Source organism: Daucus carota, chromosome 5, assembly GCF_001625215.2.
Source record: "Daucus carota subsp. sativus chromosome 5, DH1 v3.0, whole genome shotgun sequence".
Classification (NCBI taxonomy): domain Eukaryota; kingdom Viridiplantae; phylum Streptophyta; class Magnoliopsida; order Apiales; family Apiaceae; genus Daucus; species Daucus carota.
In genome coordinates, this window is record NC_030385.2 from 10,499,876 (window position 1) to 10,521,694 (window position 21,819).

Sequence of the window (21,819 nt, forward strand, 5' to 3'; positions counted from 1 at the left end):
TTATCAAAGTCCTTCCGTTAAATTTTTATGAACGTCCGTTACGTTAAGTTTTGCTGATGTGGCGAACTTAAAAATAAATCAAAAATAGATTTATTCCCTGTAAGCAGCCTCATCCCCTCCAACTCACACTTCTTCCCCATTTCTCCTCTCTCTCTCCCTCCTCCTTCATTCTTCACCACCGCTGCCAACCAGAAAGTCTTCCAACGGTCTCTCTCTCTCCCTCCCTCCCTCCTTCGCCATGATCGGCGGTTTTTCCGTCCCTCGACACCATTACCCACAGCAACCTCACCACAATCACAACAGACAACTCATCTCCCTCGCCTGCTGTATTCCCCCCTCCTTCGGCACTTTCTTCCTCCGCGAGAACCCCGTCGTCGCAGTCGACGGTGGCTCCCTCGCCTCCCTCATTTCAATCGCACGCACCCTTCCTATTTCTCCTTTCCTTCTTTAACCCTCACCGTTTCTCCCTTCCTTGACCTTCCCTTTTTTCCAACACAACTTAACTTCACAAATTCATCAATACTTTGATTACATATGAATTCTCAGATTCAATTTAAATCCCTGGCCCTAGCCTGTTCATATTTGAGGAAAACAAATATCTGTTGTGATGAGTCAGCTATTATTATTTTAATTTCATTTTTTTGTGTTTGCCATGTAAGCATTGACTAATGGATGTTAGTTGACTTTTAACGGAAGAATCCGAATCGAAAAAGTTTGAAAGTTTAAGGATCGTATTATTACAAAAAATAGGATAGGGATCCAGATAATAAACAGCCTATAGTTGAGGGACGTTAGAATTAATTATTTCATCAGAAAACGGAAATGTTAAGTGTCCTAAAAACAGAATCTTTAGTTCAGAAACCTGGACAATAAAACGTCAGTAGTTCAGGGACCTATAATTTAATTTTCTCTTTATAAATTAGCAATTGATAAAATAAGTTAATCTACTGATATAATTATTATCTTATAATGATATATAATTAGGTGACACGCTGTAACTATTTTAAGTTATGACAATAACACATGCGAAGCTAAAATCAACGACTATATTTAAGTTATAAATAGATGTGAAATAAAATTTTATAAGCTACTGTCCAAATTCATCAACGAATAGTGAAGCAATCTACTAACTGATAATACTGGTTGTTATGCAACTACTAGTCATATATAGGCTTGCAAACGGATCGGGTTTGGATCGGATCTAGCTAAAATCATATTAGTTCAGTTGATCGAGTGAAAGTTTTTTTACTTCAATAACTCAACTGCAAATTTTGAGTTAGTTAAGTGATATTTTTAGCCTATTAACTCGATGTAATAAATATGAAACACACTGTTTTATGGTCACTGGATATTCATCCAATAGTCAGGAAGCTATGTGTTGGATAAGGTGTCCTTCATATATGAGTACATTCCTTTTTATATTCCACTAAATTTTTAAGATATAATATCTTAATAATTTGAGTAAAAAACAATGATTGGGTTGAAATTTTTAAATATTTGATCATATAAATCAGAGATCTATCAAGACATAGTCAAAACCCGAGAAGTAGTAGTCAGTGACACAGTGACCATGTGCATAGCAATCTCAGTAGCCAGAAATATAAAGAAGTAAAATGAGATGCCCAAGTACCCTTCATGAAACTACCATGATCACATTTCATATTTTGTTAAATGTTGTAACATGACACAGAGAACTTGTATTTACATGCACAAGAGGAATTGATCTTGTCTTGAGAACATTACAACAACACTATGTGAGAATAACATCTACTATATACTACCACCTGTGTTCTATTTATTTATGATCTTTAATTGCAGACAGAGGTACTTCACCATGGTCAAAGATTTATAATTTTGTGGATGCAGAAGAGAGTCACAAGCTTCTGGCCATCATTTCTTGGAACATCCTATATGATTCTTGTTTCTCCAGCAGGAACTTCTCATGGCAGTTTGCAATGAACTTATCAGCAAGCTTATCTATCTCATTCATATCTTCGACTTTCGAGTCATCCTCGACCTTGTGCTCAAGCCATTGGAGGTACCCGGATAGCTGTGATGCTTCTATCTCCTTGCACCCTGGCGATATTATAGAATTCCATGTAGCATCATGATACAATTGGCTAGTGATTGAGGGTACCGGCAACACGTGAGAAGATGTGCACCAGCTGTTCTGTCGTCTGAAAGAACTGAAAGAAAGCTTGTTCTTGCTGTTTTGGCTCTTTGAGGGTTCTTTAAAGAGTACTGTGAGTTGGATTTCTTTAGTAAGCTCAATAAGTATAGATTTGGCTCTGCTGGCAGCACGATTGATACGCCTCAAGTGCGACGAGATGAATGAGTGAACAAGACTTTTGAGTTTGATGGATCTCAAGGCAACAGGGGAAGTAGAAGATGGAAATTTCAAAGAGAAAACATAAAATGAGTAGGGAGATTTTAGATGAGATGGACCAGCCATTTTTGTGGAGTGAGATAGCATGTACAGCCTGCTCTGATGTCTTTATAAAGGTCTGGTCATGTTTACCAACCTGCGAGTTGCGTAACCAAAATAAGATAGGTGCGTGAGCGTGTTTAAGTAAAAAATCCCGCAACAAATGGTATTGGTAAATAACCTTATAACTGAAGTATATGATTGGTGCAGAAGAAAGACATTCATAGTAATATCTTCCTGTTTTATACTCAAGAAGTCTTTCCAGTTTATATATATAACAAAGACTTGTTAAAATAATGATTAACTCAGATACCACATCCTAATCCTAGCTAGTAATTTTTATTCAGATACTCAAATGGTCCTTACCTTCATTTTCACATAGGAATAGTCAATATGTTTATGATATAACTCAGAGGCTAGACATTTCCATTGTATATTGCCAACCAGCTTCCAAGAATTTCAGGTCATGTCTCCTGTAAATTGTTTACTTCTACTTGGAGTTGTGTAATAATCAACTAGTTATATTAAACATGACTTGGTGTTTAACAAAGTTTGCTTCACTGCAGAACACTGAAGTGTAAGTTCTTTGTCATACTTTATTCCACATCCAAGCTGACATAACCCTTGTTTTAAGACAATAAGAAAGTCCTCTGGAAACTACAAGAACAATGGCTAAAAGTCACCGATATAATGTTCTTTACATTGGTACATACTTGGAGTTTTTCCTCTCAAGGCGGGGGATAGGGATGTGTAAGATATAATATGATCAATTCAAATATGCCTTAAAGGTTTACAGGAGTTTGTCAATTGGTATGGCATCACAACTATATATCCACAGGGACCGCAAGTTATAAATTAGACTTGCGTATATGCATCACTCGCGTACATTCCTTCTTGATATCTCACCAAATTTAAAAGATATAATATTTTAATAATTAGAGCAGAAAACTACGATTGGCTTGGAATTTTTAAATGTCATGTTATCCCAGATCATAAATCAGAGATCTATCAAGACATAGTCAAAACCCGAGAAGTAGTAGTCAGTGACACAGTGACCATGTGCATAGCAATCTCAGTAGCCAGAAATTTAAAGAAGTAAAATGAGATGCCCAAGTACCCTTCATGTAACTACCATGATCACATTTCATATTTTGTTAAATGTTGTAACATGACACAGAGAACTTGTATTTACATGCACAAGAGGAATTGATCTTGTCTTGAGAACATTACAACAACACTATGTGAGAATAACATCTACTATATACTACCACCTGTGTTCTATTTATTTATGATCTTTAATTGCAGACAGAGGTACTTCACCATGGTCAAAGATTTATAATTTTGTGGATGCAGAAGAGAGTCACAAGCTTCTGGCCATCATTTCTTGGAACATCCTATATGATTCTTGTTTCTCCAGCAGGAACTTCTCATGGCAGTTTGCAATGAACTTATCAGCAAGCTTATCTATCTCATTCATATCTTCGACTTTCGACTCATCCTCAACCTTGTGCTCAAGCCATTGGAGGTACCCGGATAGCTGTGATGCTTCTATCTCCTTGCACCCTGGCGATATTATAGAATTCCATGTAGCATCATGATACAATTGACTAGTGATTGAGGGTACCGGTAACACGTGAGAAGATGTGCACCAGCTGTTCTGTCTTCTGAAAGAACTGAAAGAAAGCTTGTTTTTGTTGTTTTGGCTCTTTGAGGATTCTTTAAAGAGTACTGTGAGTTGGATTTCTTTCATAAGCTCAATGAGTATGGATTTGGCTTTGGTGGCAGCACGATTGATACGCCTCAAGTGTGACGAGATGAATGAGTGAACAAGGCTTTTGAGTTTGATGGATCTCAAAGCAATAGAAGAAGTAGACGAACTAGAAGATGGAAATTTCAAAGAGAAAACATAAAATGAGTAGGGAGATTTTAGATGAGATGGACCAGCCATTTTTGTGGAGTGAGATAGCATGTACAGCCTGCTCTGATGTCTTTATAAAGGTCTGGTCATGTTTACTAACCTGCGAGTTGCGTAACCAAAATAAAATAGGTGTGTGAGCGTGTTTAAGTAAAAAATCCCGCAACAAATGGTATTGGTAAATAACCTGATAACTGAAGTATATGATTGGTGCAGAAGAAAGACATTCATAGTAAAATCTTCCTGTTTTATACTCAAGAAGTCTTTCCAGTTTATATTATATAACAAAGACTTGTTAAAATAATGATCAACTCAGATACCACATCCTAATCCTAGCTAGTAATTTTTATTCAGATACTCAATGGTCCATACCTTCATTTTCACATAGGAATAGTCAATATGTTTATGATATCACTCAGAGGCTAGACATTTCCGTTATATATTTCCAACCAGCTTCCAAGAATTTCAGGTAGAGGTGAGCAAAACCGAACCAAACCGAACTAACCGAACCGAACCGTACAATTTTGGTTCGGTTCGGTTTGAAATTTTTTAAAACTCCGGTTACTTCGGTTTTCGGTTATAACCGAACTAAAAGTTCAGTTCGGTCCGGTTTTTAAAAAACAAAACTTCGGTTTAACCGAAATAACCGAAGTTTTATATAAAAATATATAAATTATATTTATATATAATTTAGTGGGTCTGAAGGAGGGAGGCCATCAGGATTGTTTCGAATATGAAACCGGGGAGACTATCCAGAGAGTTTAGTAATCCTTGTTTAAGGAAGCGTCTGTGGTTGAACTCTGTATTAACAAATGTAATGAAAATGGCTTTGCTGTAAAGGAGCTTTGCCATCTTCAGCATTGATATGGCTTTGAGTTGGGGAAGCTACGCAAACTACATGAACCTGCTTCGCTTCACATTCCGTCCTTTCTAAACAAAAAGTATAGTCAGCTGGAATAGAAAGAAAGATGAAGTTGAGGGACCAGAAACAAGCACAACAAACTAATGTTTTTCTTTTATATAAAACTAGTGAAAAAAGCCGCGCTTCGCGGCGGTGTCATGATCTTTTTTTTAAATTCTGATATGAACTAATGTTATAATAGCATACAAATTCTTTTGAGTCATCTCCCCGTTAAACATAGCACTAATTAAAAATATTATAATTAGTATAAAAATTTGCTTAAGTGGCTTTCATTTAATATTCTATCAAACTATCAAGAATCCTTGGATGTATGATATATTAAGGTGTATTATCGTAAAACTTTGTTTGCTTCATAAAAACCGTTTGTTATAAGGTGTGATTACTTCGCGGCGGCGTGTAATATCTATTCATAAATTATGAAATAGAATAATATATGAAAAAGATTATAATTGGATAAAAATTATTTTGAACCGTGGTCCTGTTTTAACAAAAAAATATATTATAACATAGATAAAAAATTTATTTTCGCCACTTCCCGTCAAACATAATACTAATAGAAAAATTATTATAATTTAGATAAAAATTAGTTTGGGCCGCCTCCCGTGCCCGTCAAACACAATACTAATAGAAAAATTATTACTATTTAGATAAAAATTAGTTTGGGCCGCCTCCCGTGCCCATCAAACATAATACTAATCAAGTATCATTTTGATTATCATAAAATCAATATATGATTCTTATTTTATATATCCTATTTATTTATTATTATTTTTATTTAATGATTCCTATTTATTAGTTAAAAAATATTATTCTTTTATTATTCTAATTTTTGTGCTATTAGTTTTTTTTAATGATTATTATCTTTTTTTTGAATAAATGATTATTATCTTTATAATCCTTAATTTTCTACTCGAAATTTAAGAAAATTATAAGACTAATCGAAAACAAAAATTGTACGTATTACCTTATAAATTTTAAATATAAATTATATTTTATCTATGATTGTTAGTTTAGATGAATAAAATCCTATTTCTTTTAGAATTTCTAAATAAGAAGATCCTTGAATTTGATTTTTTGGATTATAATTTTATTTTCTATTCGAAATTCAAGAAAATTATAATACTGAATCGAACTATTGTCGAAATTGGTCGTAAGTCCATGCATACTATTTGAATGAGGTTGCGAAGACGTTGTTTTATGTTATTTTCTTGTTGATCATTATGGAACGACGTGAGTTTAGCGCTACGAACCTATTTAGACAATGTGAGATTCTGGAAGATGCCGATTTTTATTTTTTTTAAATATATTATTTGAAAAAAATTAATAAAATAAGATTATAAATTTAACAATTTTTTTTGAAAGAAAAATTTAATAACTTTTGAAAATAAAAATTGTATTTTTTAATTATATTTGTTCTATAATTGTTATTTTATAAAATTCAACTACATTATCAATATATTGTATCGAAAATAAGAATTGTATATATTACTTAACAAATAGTAACTATAAATTGTATTTTATCTATTATTATTAGTTTAAATAAATATAATCCTATTTTTTTAGGATTACTAAATATAAAAAGAATTGTATCATCTTTAGAATTCAATAAGAAATACTATTGTATCATCTTTAGAATTATTTGGAATTCAATGAGAAAAGAATTGTATCATCTTTAGAATTTTTGAACCTTATTTTTTGAATTATAACTATATTTTCTCTCCGAAATTTAAGAAAAATCAGAAGAATGAATCGAGCGATTGTAGAGACGTCCGCATCCTCCTTTATATATATATATTGAAGTTCGGTTCTAACCGAACCGAACCGAAAAAACCGAAGTAATTTCGGTTCGGTTCGGTTCGGTTTGAAAGGGAAGTACGGTCCGGTTCGGTTTCGAAAAATATGAAAGTTCGGTTTTCGGTTAGTTCGGTTCGGTTCGGTTTTCGACCGAACCGACCGTTTGCTCAGCCCTAATTTCAGGTCATGTCTCCTGTAAATTGTTTACTTCTACTTGGAGTTGTATAATAATCAACTAGTTATATTAAACATGACTTGGTAATTAACAAAGCTTGCTTCACTGCAGAACACTGAAGTGTAATTTCTTTCCCATACTTTATTCCACATCCAAGCTGACATAACCCTTGTTTTAAGACAATAAGAAACTCCTCTGGAAACTACAAGAACAATGGCTAAAAGTCACCGATATAATGTTCTTTAAATTGGTACATACTTGGAGTTTTTCCTCTCAAGGCGGGGGATAGGGATGTGTAAGATATAATATGATCGATTTAAGTATGATCGATTTAAGTATGCGTTGAACTCAAAGGTTTGCAGGAGTTGGTCAATTGGTATGGCATCACAGTTATATTTCCACAGGGATCGCGAGTTCTAATAGACTTAGACACAAGATTTTCCAACCTAATTAAACTTGTTTTTTTTAATGGTCACACTCTAAGAATAATCTTGTGTTTTGAAAAGAGAGAGACTCGAACCATCAACCTCTTTTTTAGAAAACAAGAGGTCTGATGGGAAACAACTAAACAAGAGGTAATGATTCTGGAGTAGTGGTTTTACCTGAAACTGCAGAGAGAGGGGGTGGGAGAATCTGAAACAAACTAATTCAAAAGGTGAACGATGAGCACTACGCTAAAATTTTATTGTCGATCAGTAAAAAGATGTGAATACATCATCTTTATTTATTCTCTCGAATCACTTGTCACCTCACTCAAAGTCGCATGTTAATATTAGCTTTCAAGGCTTTCAAGAACACTTTATTCCAAACACGTGGTAAAACATGTACTGCAATATACTTCAGCAAAACAATAGCATATCAGATATCAACACCTACGCAACATGAAACTACACAAGCTATCAACAGCTAGTTAAACGATATGGACAGTACAAGTTAATGAAGAGTACTAGAGAATACGTTAAAGTTACTATGTTGATTTCACTCTTCTGAGTAATTATTTCAGTCTGGCCGTTGCTTATTCGTGAGAAGAGGTGAATGTAAGGCTGAAATAATTGACATGTAACAGATATCAAATTTTCAAAAAGGGCAAAAAAAAAAATATATATCAGCAGATGCATTCACAGTTGTACACTAGCAAAAACGCATGTCATAACAGTTACTAAGTTTAGGTAGAGTATCATGCAATGTTAAGCGAATATAACTTAGTCTCCACAGTTACGTCTCTGGCCTAAGTATCCTCTGACCAAGAAGGATTGATCTATATAAATGAAAGACTGAGTATAACTTTACTGCGATATAATGGATGACAAAATGGTCACAAGAAAAGTTCATAAAACCATGGGCGTAAAGTTGCTTGCCATGGATGACAATTGACACAATTAGTAATTCAGAACACTGATGATGAAACAATATCTCAAATTTACCTTTGAATAGCTGTCAGGATTTTCTGAATCATCGCCCTTCTGCAATTGAAGGTGCAGTTTACGTATAAGCAAAGCAATGAGTGAGAGGCTTATACGTTAGCTACCTGCTCAATTGGTGAATTTGGTAATGTTACTGACAGAAAGATTCACAATTATTGAAAGCTTCAATGACATCAATGGACTAATTATATGACCATTGAAGGTATATACAGAACCTAGCATGACATAATTCATCCACAAAGTTGTTATGATGTTAAGGATAAATGAGTGAAGGTGCTTAAATCCAATGAATGTATTCATTAATCAGCAGCTAACGTTTTGTTTCGCGTAAAGCAAATGAACTTCCACAGGTGTAAAACCCATAATAGGTCATATGGAGATACAAATTATAATTGATAACTTGTACAGTTGAAACTTGAATGTTCATAGCAGCATTTTGAGCAGATTCGCAGTAGATACTTGTAAAAATGGCTTACATTTATAAATCCAACCAAAGGTTTCCACTTAAAAACCTAAAAACTGGGAATGATTAGTGTTGTAAATAAAGTACCAAAAATTAATCTGCAAACTGCACTTAATTACTAGAAAATTGCAATTTTTGTAATAAAAATTTCATTCTCTTCTACTCATCCATCACTTATCTGCAGATTACTAGAATATTGCAGATTACGAAAATAATCTGCAATTTTTTTTGCAATTTTTGTCAAACTCTGGGATATGTGGTAACAGAGGTGTGGACTTATCTGCCTTATGCGTGTCATAATCAGAGGCAAAAGAAATGTTCAAATATGCGTAAACTCATAGTTTTATTTTAAACCTGGAACTTCTTACTGAACTGATCTATACATTTCAAGTCCGTAAAAGTCATGATTAGTGTAATGAGACTCCTAACAGCAACATATACTCATTGTGCAGTATTACTACTTACTATTACTTATTGTGTCGTTTAGTTATGAAGGTTGATGTTAGATGCCTTTATAATTACTCCCTCCGTCCCATTTTAACTGCTTTTGACTTTTTTACACGTATTTTAAGGTGTTAAAAAAATCACATGTAGACATAATTAATCTTTATAAAATTTATATCAAATAAAAGTTTAGAATCCAAACTTTAATTTGATATAAAAATTAAATATTTTTATTGAGTGTAAGTATTATTTTTTTACACCTCAATATACGTGTTAAAAAGTCAAACATCAGTTAAAATGGGACAGAGGGAGTAATAACTTTCACCTCAGAAGTAGGTGTTTCTATGGTCATGTGTTACTACCTAACAAAAGAACTGCTAAGCTTTTGAATCTGATGGACACCTTGCCATGATCAAAGATAATATCAAAGAAGGTCCGTTTATTATTAGAATACATGTATGTCTAACAAGTAGAACTGCAAATGTCACTCTATTAGTTAACGACCTTGGTCTCTAGAGCCTTAACCATCGCCATTCTGATTACCAACTTCAGTTACCCTAAATTACTAAAGCAATATAAGATTATTTCATCTTTGGACTCTGTAAGCTGTTCCCTCCTAGAGAAACACTCATCGGGTGACATTTTTTCCATGACTTAGAGCATCTCCAATAACCTCTTTACTTGAGCTCTTAGATAGAAAAATAAAGAATCTTGGCTCAAATAGTGTTCCAAGAGACTCTCGAAGGTTCTTTATAAAGTTTAGAACTTATTCTCTCTTATTTTTTAGGAGCTTCCATATGGCAATTAACTTTTTTTTAAATAAGAAATCCATTCTCTACTCATCCATCACTTTTCCCTCTTTTTTGAGTTCATATATTAATAAACTATAAACCAAAGACATTCTTAAAAATATTATACTATTCGAGTCATATATTCTAGGAGCTAAGTAGGAGGCTCTTGGAGATAGCCTTAGAGGTTAAAATCGAACCGAAATATTGTGTTCCTGAATTTGACTGTCTGATGGAGCATCTAACTTAAAAGCACCTTAGCTCACAAAACTAATTAAAATACTTGTAAGGTCATGTTAAGAATACTTAAGATACACTGCATATAAGGGAAATTAGCACATACCCAAGTTTACAAAAGGGAACTTAAGATGTTAACTCGATTTTATACTCTTTAATACTCTCCCAGTCATACGATTAAAAAAGATATTATGTTAACTAATCAGTCTATCTAAAAATTTTAGAAGAAGTTCTGAACACAATTTATACTCGTCAACATCACCACTGCAGTTTGTGCAATTGATGTTCAACACTCATCTAAAAATTTTAGAAGAAGTTCTGGACACAATTTTAAAATGAATGACAGAAATGCGGACAGGGTGATATGGCTCCTGCATTCACATTGTCAGATGCCCAAGGGTGGATAAGTGAGGGAGTTCGTTTTATAGCTGACGGGCCAGAAAGAATAACAGACTAGATTTTTTGCCCGCGTTGCTGGGCTTTTCAATTTAACAAAGAAACAATCTGATACTATTTATGCCATGTTTCATGAAAGCAGCTACGCGAAGCTGCACGTTAGGATACATATATTACTTTAGATTACACGGTGGAGTTTATGTTGCAGAACATGCCGAGGCGACCGAATGCAAAGAGAGCCAAAGTACCGAGTTACCATAGAATATTACAGAGTGGTAGCAAGTTCCCGTAAGTTATTACACACAGTAGAATTCATTACAGAAATAAAATGATGAAATAACAGGGATTTCATCTTCTTGCTGAAAGATACTGAAGAAGCCTAGTCGAGACGCCAATTTGCCAACCTTAATGCATTCCTCAAATCCTCCACTGCCTCATGATTATGATTTAGGAAATATCTTGTTGCTTGCAAGTTGCTCAACTTTGGCTCACCTAAAACACAAATTTAACAATGTTTTACGAAGACATTAGAAAAGGATAATTTTCTATTTTGAGAAGTACCTTGAATGAATTTGGATTGACAGCTTGAAATGATAACAATTATGGGATGCTCGTCAGCTTGCTGGATTGCTTGATGAAAAGAATGAGCCAGTTCGTTGTAGAATGTAACCTCTGCTGAACAACTGTATAAAGATGGAAAAAGAAATTAAATTGTTGTACATGTAGTCTTTGTATAAAATTAGAGATGAAGATTCCAAGCACAAACTGCATGTCATTGATCGTAAATCGAATGCAGGATTGTTCTTGATTATATTTGTTCTTGAAGTTCCTTATTGGTTGGAATTGTCGCAGTATACCAACAACATCTGTATAAGAGAGCATACAGTTAGAAAGTGCTTCAGTTGTGGTAAATGCGTGCACTTGAGAAATAGAGCTCACCAATGAGGAATATATTTTGCAATGCAGCATTGATTATAGCTGACAAATCAGTGAATTGAAATATATGAGCCGGGATGTAATCTACCCCTCCAGTAACGAAAACTTCAGTCATATGATACATTTGTATATATATATCATTTTGAAAGCATCTTTCAGTTTGCATTGCTGAATATGGCCGAACAACGAAATTATGCACGTTGTAGGTTCCTCCTTCATTAAGATGAATCTCTAGTTGATCGATGTTTTGTGGTGGAATCGATGCATGAATGCGGCCTCCCTGTAAGCGTGACAGTCAATTTAGTAATGTTCTAAGCTATGAGGATGTATAATTTCTATGTTGATAGATGTGTACTTACCAATTCATCAATGAGAATCAAGTTCAATGCCACTGTTTCTCCATGCCGATTTAAAGTTCGCCACATTCTTGATACTCGGACCTTAATCCTCCATGCAGTTGTAGTGTGAGGGCGTAGGTTTGCTATCATTTGATATGGGAAGTTGTCCATGTTATTGTGAATATTTGCTTTGAAGCAGACTGGTATTTAAACTGATATTTCTTTGAATGCTTTAATGGTGAGGACTGTTTCTTCCTTGGATGTTAGCTATTATCATAAGGAATCTTCGCACTTTAAATGAGTACTCCTCTGCTTGGTGCTCTATTATTTTGCTTTCACCATATATGGACTGTATGTTTTTGTCCACAAAGTGTGCTTTTGCTTCTGGTATGTAGACATTGGATTCGTAGTTGAAAGTATATGTTGTTTGCATGCCATAGTGCTCTGCAAAGGTCAAGCTTTTGCTTTCACTTTGTCTCTGCCAGTACTGTTTTACAAAAGTTTGAAAACCGCAGCACAATGGCTGGTTACATATATAAGTAGTTAGTGATACATATGGAAGTAGTAATTGAATCTATTTGCCATGGTTCATGAAAGTAGAAATGCAAAGCTGGGATTTGATTAAATACTTAATTAGTTCTGAATGCCTGTTGATGCCTGGCATCATTTTGTTCTACACAAGCCGAATTACATAAGGTAGCAGATAGCCAAATCATTACAACTTAGTTACATTTGATCTGGCTATAAACAAAAACACAAAATTCGATATGCTGCATCTGGTTTTAGTGCTAGGTGGATGCGAGGTCGAGATCAGAAATACCCTGTCCAGTGTATGTGGAGGTGGTAGTCTGTCCAGTGTTTGTGGAGGTGGTAGGCTGATTCTGAAAAAAAAAAATTGAAGTTAGAAAGATAGCAACTCCAAGCAATGAAAATGTTAGTATGTATGTGCCATAAGATCTAACCTGTGTGGATGTTGTGTCAGTTCTATTCTTTTCTCCCCAGCGGATGAATCCATTGCATATGTTGCTTGCCCAGTAAACATGAAAGGACTTGGATATGTTCATTTCTTTAATGTTTAGTACAACACTATAGTCCTTTCCAGCTAGAGTCTTCAAGCACTGCGGCATATCCCCGCTTCCAGCATGCTGTATGTTATAGGAAATAAGATTTCCAATGGCAAATGTAAAATTATTACGTAGAACTAACTTTTCATTTACAACCGAAAGTAAGGTGTACCTCCTCCAGCAGTTGTCTAGCTCTCTTAAGGATGAGTGTCCTAACTTCTCTATCTCCGAGGATTACTTGTACCTCACCAGTGGCATCTTCTGCCTTGACAGAAATGCGATATCTGAAATCCATTTTAGTGTGTAATTTTTTGTAAGCCTGATATTTAAAGTACTGATTAATATAAAATATAACTAATGCATTACATGGATTAATTACCTGATCTCTGGGTATGGGACGAACCTATTGCATGGTTCACAAACGGGGATTGAATTTTCCAATTTGATTTCTTTCCAGCATCCACTGCAAGCAGTATAACACCAATTTGTTGTGTGTTCCACAGACGTAATCCTGATATGTGTTAACACCTTGTTCTGGGACGGCGACAAAATATTAGCAAAACTAATTAAAAAGCAGTAGTCTCGTATTGTAGAATAAATGTTATTGCCTGACATCAATGTATTCTTTTCCCAGCTTTTTGATATCTTCGATTTTCATTAGTAATATCTCCATTTTTTTCTTTTCGGCCAAAGCTTGTTTGACAAAATCTGGATTGGCTAACCTGTTCTTGCAACATTACAGCTAAGCAAATACGTAAGGAATATAGAATATGCTGACTGTAGTTGAGATGATAGTTAGAATTAATATAAGTGAACAGAGAACTGAAATTTTCCTCAGTTGATCAACGACATGGTGTTTGTAGTTGAGGTATATTCTTGTTGCAGGAACATTAGAAATATCGATCTCCCCTAAATTATTTCATTTAAATTGTCATGTATTACATAAATTAAAAAGTTGCTGATGAAAACAGAAGTATTATACCATCCCACTTTCCCACTCGGCAGCATGATATGATAATAATGACAGGCTTCTGAACAACTTGTTTCATATCTGTTTCAAACTTAATTCCAAATGAATCCCAGAAAGTGATATTGACGTTAGATCTGGAGATAAAAAAACAGGTATGCTTTATATGCAAGAGGCATAACATAGCTCTGTGTCTAAACTAATATGTGAAGAGCCAAACCTTCCGTCCGTGATCACCAGTTTTGATTGCTTTTGTTTTTGACCATGTTTGTTTTCCAGATCTCTAAAATCCTCGTGTCTCTTGATAATACCTACAACATCTGAAAAAAGCGCACATGAAACCTTTTTTTATATTTTTAAAAATTACATATATAATTTAGTATTCATTTACCAGTTAAGTAGGTAGTTTGCTCTGATAGTTCTTTAAGCTGGCTGTGTTCATAGAAGTCAAAGTAGTCGAGAGGAATCACAACTTCATTCTCAGCCATATCTTGTACAGTGGTGTCTTTTGTGAAAACAATTTGTTTGTCATTACGTAGACATCTGAACTTGTCAGTTGGTTTGTGGAACTGTACAGTGAAGTTTCTGATCTTGTAGATTTTCCCTATGTGCATCACTCTTGCCATTTCATCGTTGCGTGAAGTAGGAATCCAAGCATGCATTCTCTGACTCTGCACAAAATTATAACAGCCAATGAATTTAAGACTTCAAGATGAAAACTTGTTAAATATACAAAGTGATAACTTTTAAACTATAACAACTCAACCCTGACCTTGTTATCCAGCAGAATGACATTAAAGTTTTTGAATTGTTCTCCAGTCCTAGTAGCTCCACGCCATAATCGTATAACCCTTACTCTGATTTTGTAGTCGTAGCTTCCAATTTGGAGATCTTGAATGTTATCATATTTAGTAGCAGACATCTTCTCTACGCTTTGTTATGTCTTCTTTGTTTTAGTAATGTGCTGATGGTGTATATATGCTAGTGAAATTTTTTGTAGTGTAAATTTGCACAACACATCTAACTTCTGTAATATGCATTAAATAAATGAGACTTGCATGGTATAATAAATAATGATTACAACAATGTCTGTAAATCAAGTGACCAATAGCTGCAAATATCCTTAGGATTAAATTCAGGATTTGACAGAATTTTACTGAGCATAATAAATGTTTCAAGATGTGATAAATATCCCAACAAACAAAAGTACGGAAAGCATTAGGCTGATAGAACATAAAGTTATATCTCCAACTGGTAATATGCAACTACGGTGGGAGATATGGCAAAAGATTGTCCAATCCTATTCTGGTGTCATGGCTGCATAAATAAAAAAAAATAAGTCAACGTCTTTATTCATTAGATTTGAACTTGATAATGAACATAATATAGTTCATTACATACTTTCTCCAATTTAATGTTCTTCACAGGTTTTATCTCCATTAAGCTTTCTGCATTGAACTCCAGTGGATCCATTTCTTTGCGTGCTCTGGTCTTCATGTTTGTAGATTTCCCTGTGTTCGGTGTCTCAGTGGCTCGGCCTTCCGGTGATGTATCCTAAAGTGTCATAAAAATGTATTAGTAAAAGTAAACTATTTAAATGAAAGCTAATAGTTCAGAAGTTTACATGTAACACAGAGATTTCGTCCATTTCAGCCGCTTTCATTTCCGCATCTGGGACTTTAAGAGGATCATGCGTTTCCACTTTTTCCACTTCCTGAATGATTTCTTTAGCATCATAAACTGTTGATCCCTTTGTGATGTTTTCATCGGTAATCAGAAGATTGATTGTGTACTTCTGTTTTAACATAGTATTTAGGATTTGAGGAAATTTATCTTCATCTTTTTCCTGTACAGAAAACATGAAAATATCAAATTGATTAACACATCCCAAAAATGTAGTAAGTTGATCAATTAAATTTACATCAGCACAATCTGCTTGCAGATCAATGACAGTTTTGTCGATGATGCGTTGGATTTCACAATCTGGAAACACAATCGGCAATGCCCCTGTTTGGTCTGAACAAAATATGCATAGTCTGAACCTGTAAAACAAATATTATGAAGATTAATTTTGGATATGAAACCGGCAGAATCTCTTAAAAAATTTAAGATAGGACCTTTTATCCGGATATGGGATTGTTCTACCACATCCGTTTTTCTGTGAGCAGACAAACTTTCCACCTTCATTCTCAAGTTCCAGATTGCAACCTGTACATTTTCTAAAATACCAACTCTTTTGGTCTGTAAACCTTTTTGCTATAACTTGACAGTAAGCTGAATCCTGTATACATAAAAAGTCATAAGACGAAATAATTGTAATTTTTTCTTACAACCAATGTAACTTGAAGAACGGAAAGCAATAACCTGTTTCAATTCAGACTTGATGTTCCTGATCTCCTTAACCGTAAGAATTTTTATAGTTGGTGGTGGAGTTGGTTCAGGTGTAGCTTCAATTTTTTTTTCTGGAACTTGAACTCGGCTCTTGTTTACCCAACTAAAGAAAATCCTATTGTTCAGCTGATGAAAATTGAGTAGTATAATGTTGAATGTAAATGTAAGTAACCTTTTTCTCAGCTCTTTGACACTGTAGTGATCTGGATTTATATAGATTCTTGTTGACTGGTAATTTGACAGATATGGCACTCCTGCAATTTGGTATGTGTTATATGATATATTACAAAATCATAGATAGATGTAAGCAACGAACTTAAATCCAATCACCTTCATACCGACCAACTTTTGCGCATGCTATGATAATGAAAGTATCATTCTTATCATGTTTGCTGAGTTCGTTCTGAATGTGCTCTCCGAACAATTCAAACAGTGTCACTTTGACAACATTACTGTTAATACAAAAACAAAATAATTACGAAAATGCCGGATAACTAAGACTTCAAATAACTCAGTTACTTTTAAGTAAACAACCTTCCATCAGATATGTCAAATTTGAATCTTGACTTCTCTTCATTGTTTTTGTTGGATTTTATCAATTCTTCAACATTCTCCACCTTTCCTACCATATCTGACATAAAATTTATTGTTAAAATCTAAAAACTAAACATATCACTATCTAATTGTTACAGAAGTTACCAATCAAGAATCGATTGTCAGCAGCCAATTTCTCTACTGCAGTCATGTGGAAGAGATCAAAAACATACTTTTCAATCTGCATTCCTTGTGTTTCAGCTTTGTTAAATTCAGTGTAACTGGTGAAATAAACATGTTTCCCGGTCCTTACTGGACGATATGTCTCATCTCCTACATAGTCTTTCACTTTCAAATTCTTGATAATGTAAATGTCTCCCTCCTTTAGTGTTTTGAAACGATCATCGCAATGCTTTGAATTAGCAAAAGCATGCATTCTGTTGTTCTATTAGACACATAATTAACGTTAATTAGATGTTGCTCCAAAAATATGATGAACACAATGGGTAACAAAACAAATAAAGCCTGATGCAGTTAGAATACCGAGTCATCAATTAGTATCATATTTATCCCCCAAAATGCCTGTGTTCCTCTGTTCATCCCTTTCCAGAAGGACTGAACACGTACTCTACAGTTCCAATCATAACTTGTTGTGTCAAGAGTTTCCAGCGGGTCGTAAACATTAAGTTCCATTGCAGCAAAACTGACATAAATGTAAAGCTAATCGTGTGACAAAGTGATAGCAAACAAATAGGGTATTGAATTCAACTAACCATGTCTAAATCTGTATTAATGTAAAAGGAGAGTGTGGTTGAACTTACAGTCGTTTGTCAGGCGGCTTAGCTTTCAATTAAGGAGAAGGCAGCTGCTCTCTTAAATACAACTGAGATCTGTAATGCTATTGCATTTGAAGAAGATTATATTTCAGACAGTATTTATGTTTTAACGGGCACGATGTGTTTATAGATCATCGTGCCGTAATCGAAGGTTGTGTTTAAGACAACGCATATGCAAGTTGTCTCTTTGTGACAGGCTGTCCCTCGCTATTTGTAAATTTCAAAACTTATTTACATAGTACTCTCTCCGTCCCATTTTAACAGCTTTTGATTTTTTACACGTATTTTAAGATGTTAAAAAAATCACATATAAACATAATAATTTTTTATAAAATTTATATCAAATAAAAGTTTAGAACCTAAACTTATATTTGATATAAGATTTGAATTATTTTATTAAGTGTAGATATTATTTTTTTACATCTCAATAGAAGTGCTAGAAAGTCAAACACCAGTTAAAATGGGACAGAGGGAGTAACTCATATTTGCTTTTGATTTTTTTACACGTATTTTAAGATGTTAAAAAAATCACATATAAACATAATAATTTTTTATAAAATTTATATCAAATAAAAGTTTAGAACCTAAACTTATATTTGATATAAGATTTGAATTATTTTATTAAGTGTAGATATTATTTTTTTACATCTCAATAGAAGTGCTAGAAAGTCAAACACCAGTTAAAATGGGACAGAGGGAGTAACTCATATTTGATTTTAGATTTTTTTTTTAAATAGGAATAAAATAAATGTGTAAATAAACTTATTTCTATCAAAAAAATATTTAACATACGGTTAATAAAAACTTATTAGCTTAATTGTAACAGTCTGTTGTGAAAAGGTCATTTAAAAACTTATTAGCTTAATTGTAACAGTTTGTTTGTGAAAATTTTGCATATAATTCTTTGTTGAATATAGAAAATTGCGGAGAACATAATAAAATTAGAAGTAAATATTAAATTAATTCATTTGAGTATTTGAGAAAAAAAATATACATAAGAACACATGTTATAATATGTTGGAATTTTTATTTTTGGGAAGTAGTATTCATTTTTATTAAAATGAAATCTAATTTTATATATTCCGAAATGAACACTGTGTTTGGTTAGTCGTTATTTGCTGCATGCTGGCGTATATATTTTAAAGTAAACTTATTTGAATTGTCATGATGTATTATGTAGATACTTCATTTAAAAAAGGTTATATTTCCAATGGCAGAAATCCTGTTCTGGCCTATATTCTTAAAAGAAAATTTAAAAACTTATTAGCTTCTTTGTATTTGTTTGTTGATAAGAATTTTGTACTATATCTGGTTAGTCGTCGTTATTTGGTGTATGCTCTCGTAGTTATTTTAAAGAGAAATCATCTGAATTTTGTACTATATTATTAGGAAGTTTTTAATTTCTTATAATTGTGTTATTGAGATATTTCATTCAAATATAAAATCAAATTTAGTAAGGGAAATAAATTCACAGAGAAGGATATAAATTATAAACAAAAGGATATAAATCAAAAATTAAAAGATTAAATTTTGAGCTTATTTACTCGTAACATTTTGAAGTTCATATAATGCAAGAGTGTTTGATCTCACACAACCGAGACATGTGCCAAAGCGTCACACATATGCCTAAATAAAATATTTAACTGTCCATTGACTTGATAACATTAAATGGTGTTAATGACATTAAACCACTGTACTTGCTCTGGTAAAAATCTCTCAGTTAACATCAGCTTATTTGCCAAAAAGGGTTTATTCTCCCTGTACAATAGAGGATGTCTTCGTCTTCTTCAAGAAGGTTTGAACATCCACTTTGTCTAACTGCATAACAGTTAACCTAAAAATTATATTCTTACTTATTAATTTTTCTATTTTGACAGGATAGCAAGTGCATGTGCGATGGGTATGTAATGGCGCATCTTGTTTTCTCCCTCTGAGCTTTTATAACCATACCTCTAATTAAATTTTATATGTTTTAAATGTCAGGTAATCTGCAAATGGAAAAGAGCACAAATGATCTAAGTTTCGTCTGCAATACTAACAATTCAAAGCTAAAGAAGGGCATCTTGGTATAGTTTCCGTTTCCCCTTTTGTTTTCAATAGAATGATTTTATTCTTGAGTAGGTCATCAGAACTCAGTAGCCTATTTATACATTCTCTTTAAATCAGGTTTTATCTAATGCCATGGCTGGGAATGTTGGTAAGTTCCTCTATGGTCCGGTTGGGCTGCACCTACCTGATGGTGCAGTTTGGCTTGCTCGGTATAACAGGGAGTTGAAAATAATAGAAGGACTGGAGGAACTAATCAAACAATATAATGTTAAGAATTTTCACCTTTTAGTTTTTAAGTATTACGGTGGGACAGAGTTTGTTTTAGAAATATTTAATCAGTATGCAGTTGAGATTTGTTATTCACCTAGAGGTGCTAATTTGGGAGGCAATGTTGTTTGTGATAATGATTCGAGCTTGCACTATGAAACTACGATGGATGTGACTGAGTATGAGAAAGACAAAATGCATGCATGCTTTTTTTTGAACGCATACACGACCTTCACTGCAGAGTATGTACTTGTGATAAAGGATGAACATTTGATACAAACAGACTGGACAATGGTTAGTTTTTAACATTTTTTTATAATGTATATCTACTTGTGTTACGCAACAGACTAATAATAATATTGGATCAGGTTCTGAGTAGGGATGCATGTGCTGAGTTAGATTTAGATGCTAAGATTGAATGGCTGGAGTTTGGATTTAAAAAGTTCATGTGGAGAATTGATCTGAAATGGGAAGATGGTAATTTGTTCTTTGACCGACAGTGGAACACATTTGCAAAAGCTGGGAAGCTAGCAGTTGGGGACAAACTAATGCTGATGAGAGACAAACATTGGCAGATATTTGAGGTTGCAGTTTTTGAAAGGGATGCTTGTGCCTTGTTTAACAAATTCGGTAACAAATTTCTAAATTTTGTATTTGTTACTTATATGTTGTTGTCCTTAAATAACAATATTGTCTATTTTATTTCTCTCTTTAATTCAGTGGATAAACGAAAAGGACAACCGAAATGGTTTAAAATAATGAACTGGGAGAGTGCTGTTATTGGAGATGTGGTATATTTCCATACTTGACTCCACATTTCTGCGGACATAAAAAAGTCAGATTAATAAACTAATCCAAAATGTTTTTAATGCTTTCCATAGGAGGTACCTTTTTTATTTGCAGAACAATACAGTCAAAAACTGAAAGAAGACGTAAACTTATTTCTCCCTGATGGTGGTAAATTTCATGCCTATTTCTCTATTGAGGGAAATCTGCTATACGGCCTGAAAGATTTGATGATGACATATGCCGTAAAAGAGCAATATGTTATGTTCTTTGAATTTGTTGGGCTGTCTTCTTTTTATGTAACAATATACAATGAAGAAGGTGAAGATCTTTTTAACAAACTGACGGATAAGCTAATGTTAAGGACTTTACTGAAAGGTCTGCTTCTTCTTTTTATAATGATTGTATTTGTACATATGTTTTATTTTTCTCATGTATCAGTACTGTGTTCTTTCTTAGGAATAGAGGAAACAGAAAAACTTGATGGATTAAATTATGGGACTGCAGGACATTGTAATGCAGGTAGTATTGATATTAAGACAAAGCCTTTTTTCCTGTTGTGAACTTATGTTTGTGGGATTAAGGAGAAGCTTTATCAATTTCAGATGATTGTACCAATGAGCATAAGAGGAAGAAATTTAGAGCTGATTTGTTGACGGACTTTGAGG

The 21,819-nt window shown here is 33.7% G+C and overlaps 2 protein-coding genes across 2 annotated transcripts; both read right to left on the reverse strand.

Annotated features, from left to right (window-relative positions):
* Nucleotides 1-1,873: 1,873 nt before the first annotated feature.
* On the reverse strand, nucleotides 1,874-2,452 carry LOC108222658 (uncharacterized). The gene has a single exon (XM_017396545.2). It carries the CDS (start codon nucleotides 2,450-2,452, stop codon nucleotides 1,874-1,876), a length of 579 nt encoding a protein of 192 aa, XP_017252034.2.
* A 1,333-nt stretch (nucleotides 2,453-3,785) lies between these two features.
* Nucleotides 3,786-4,373, reverse strand: LOC108221307 (uncharacterized). Its single transcript, XM_017395196.1, has one exon. It carries the CDS (start codon nucleotides 4,371-4,373, stop codon nucleotides 3,786-3,788), a length of 588 nt encoding a protein of 195 aa, XP_017250685.1.
* Nucleotides 4,374-21,819: the final 17,446 nt, after the last annotated feature.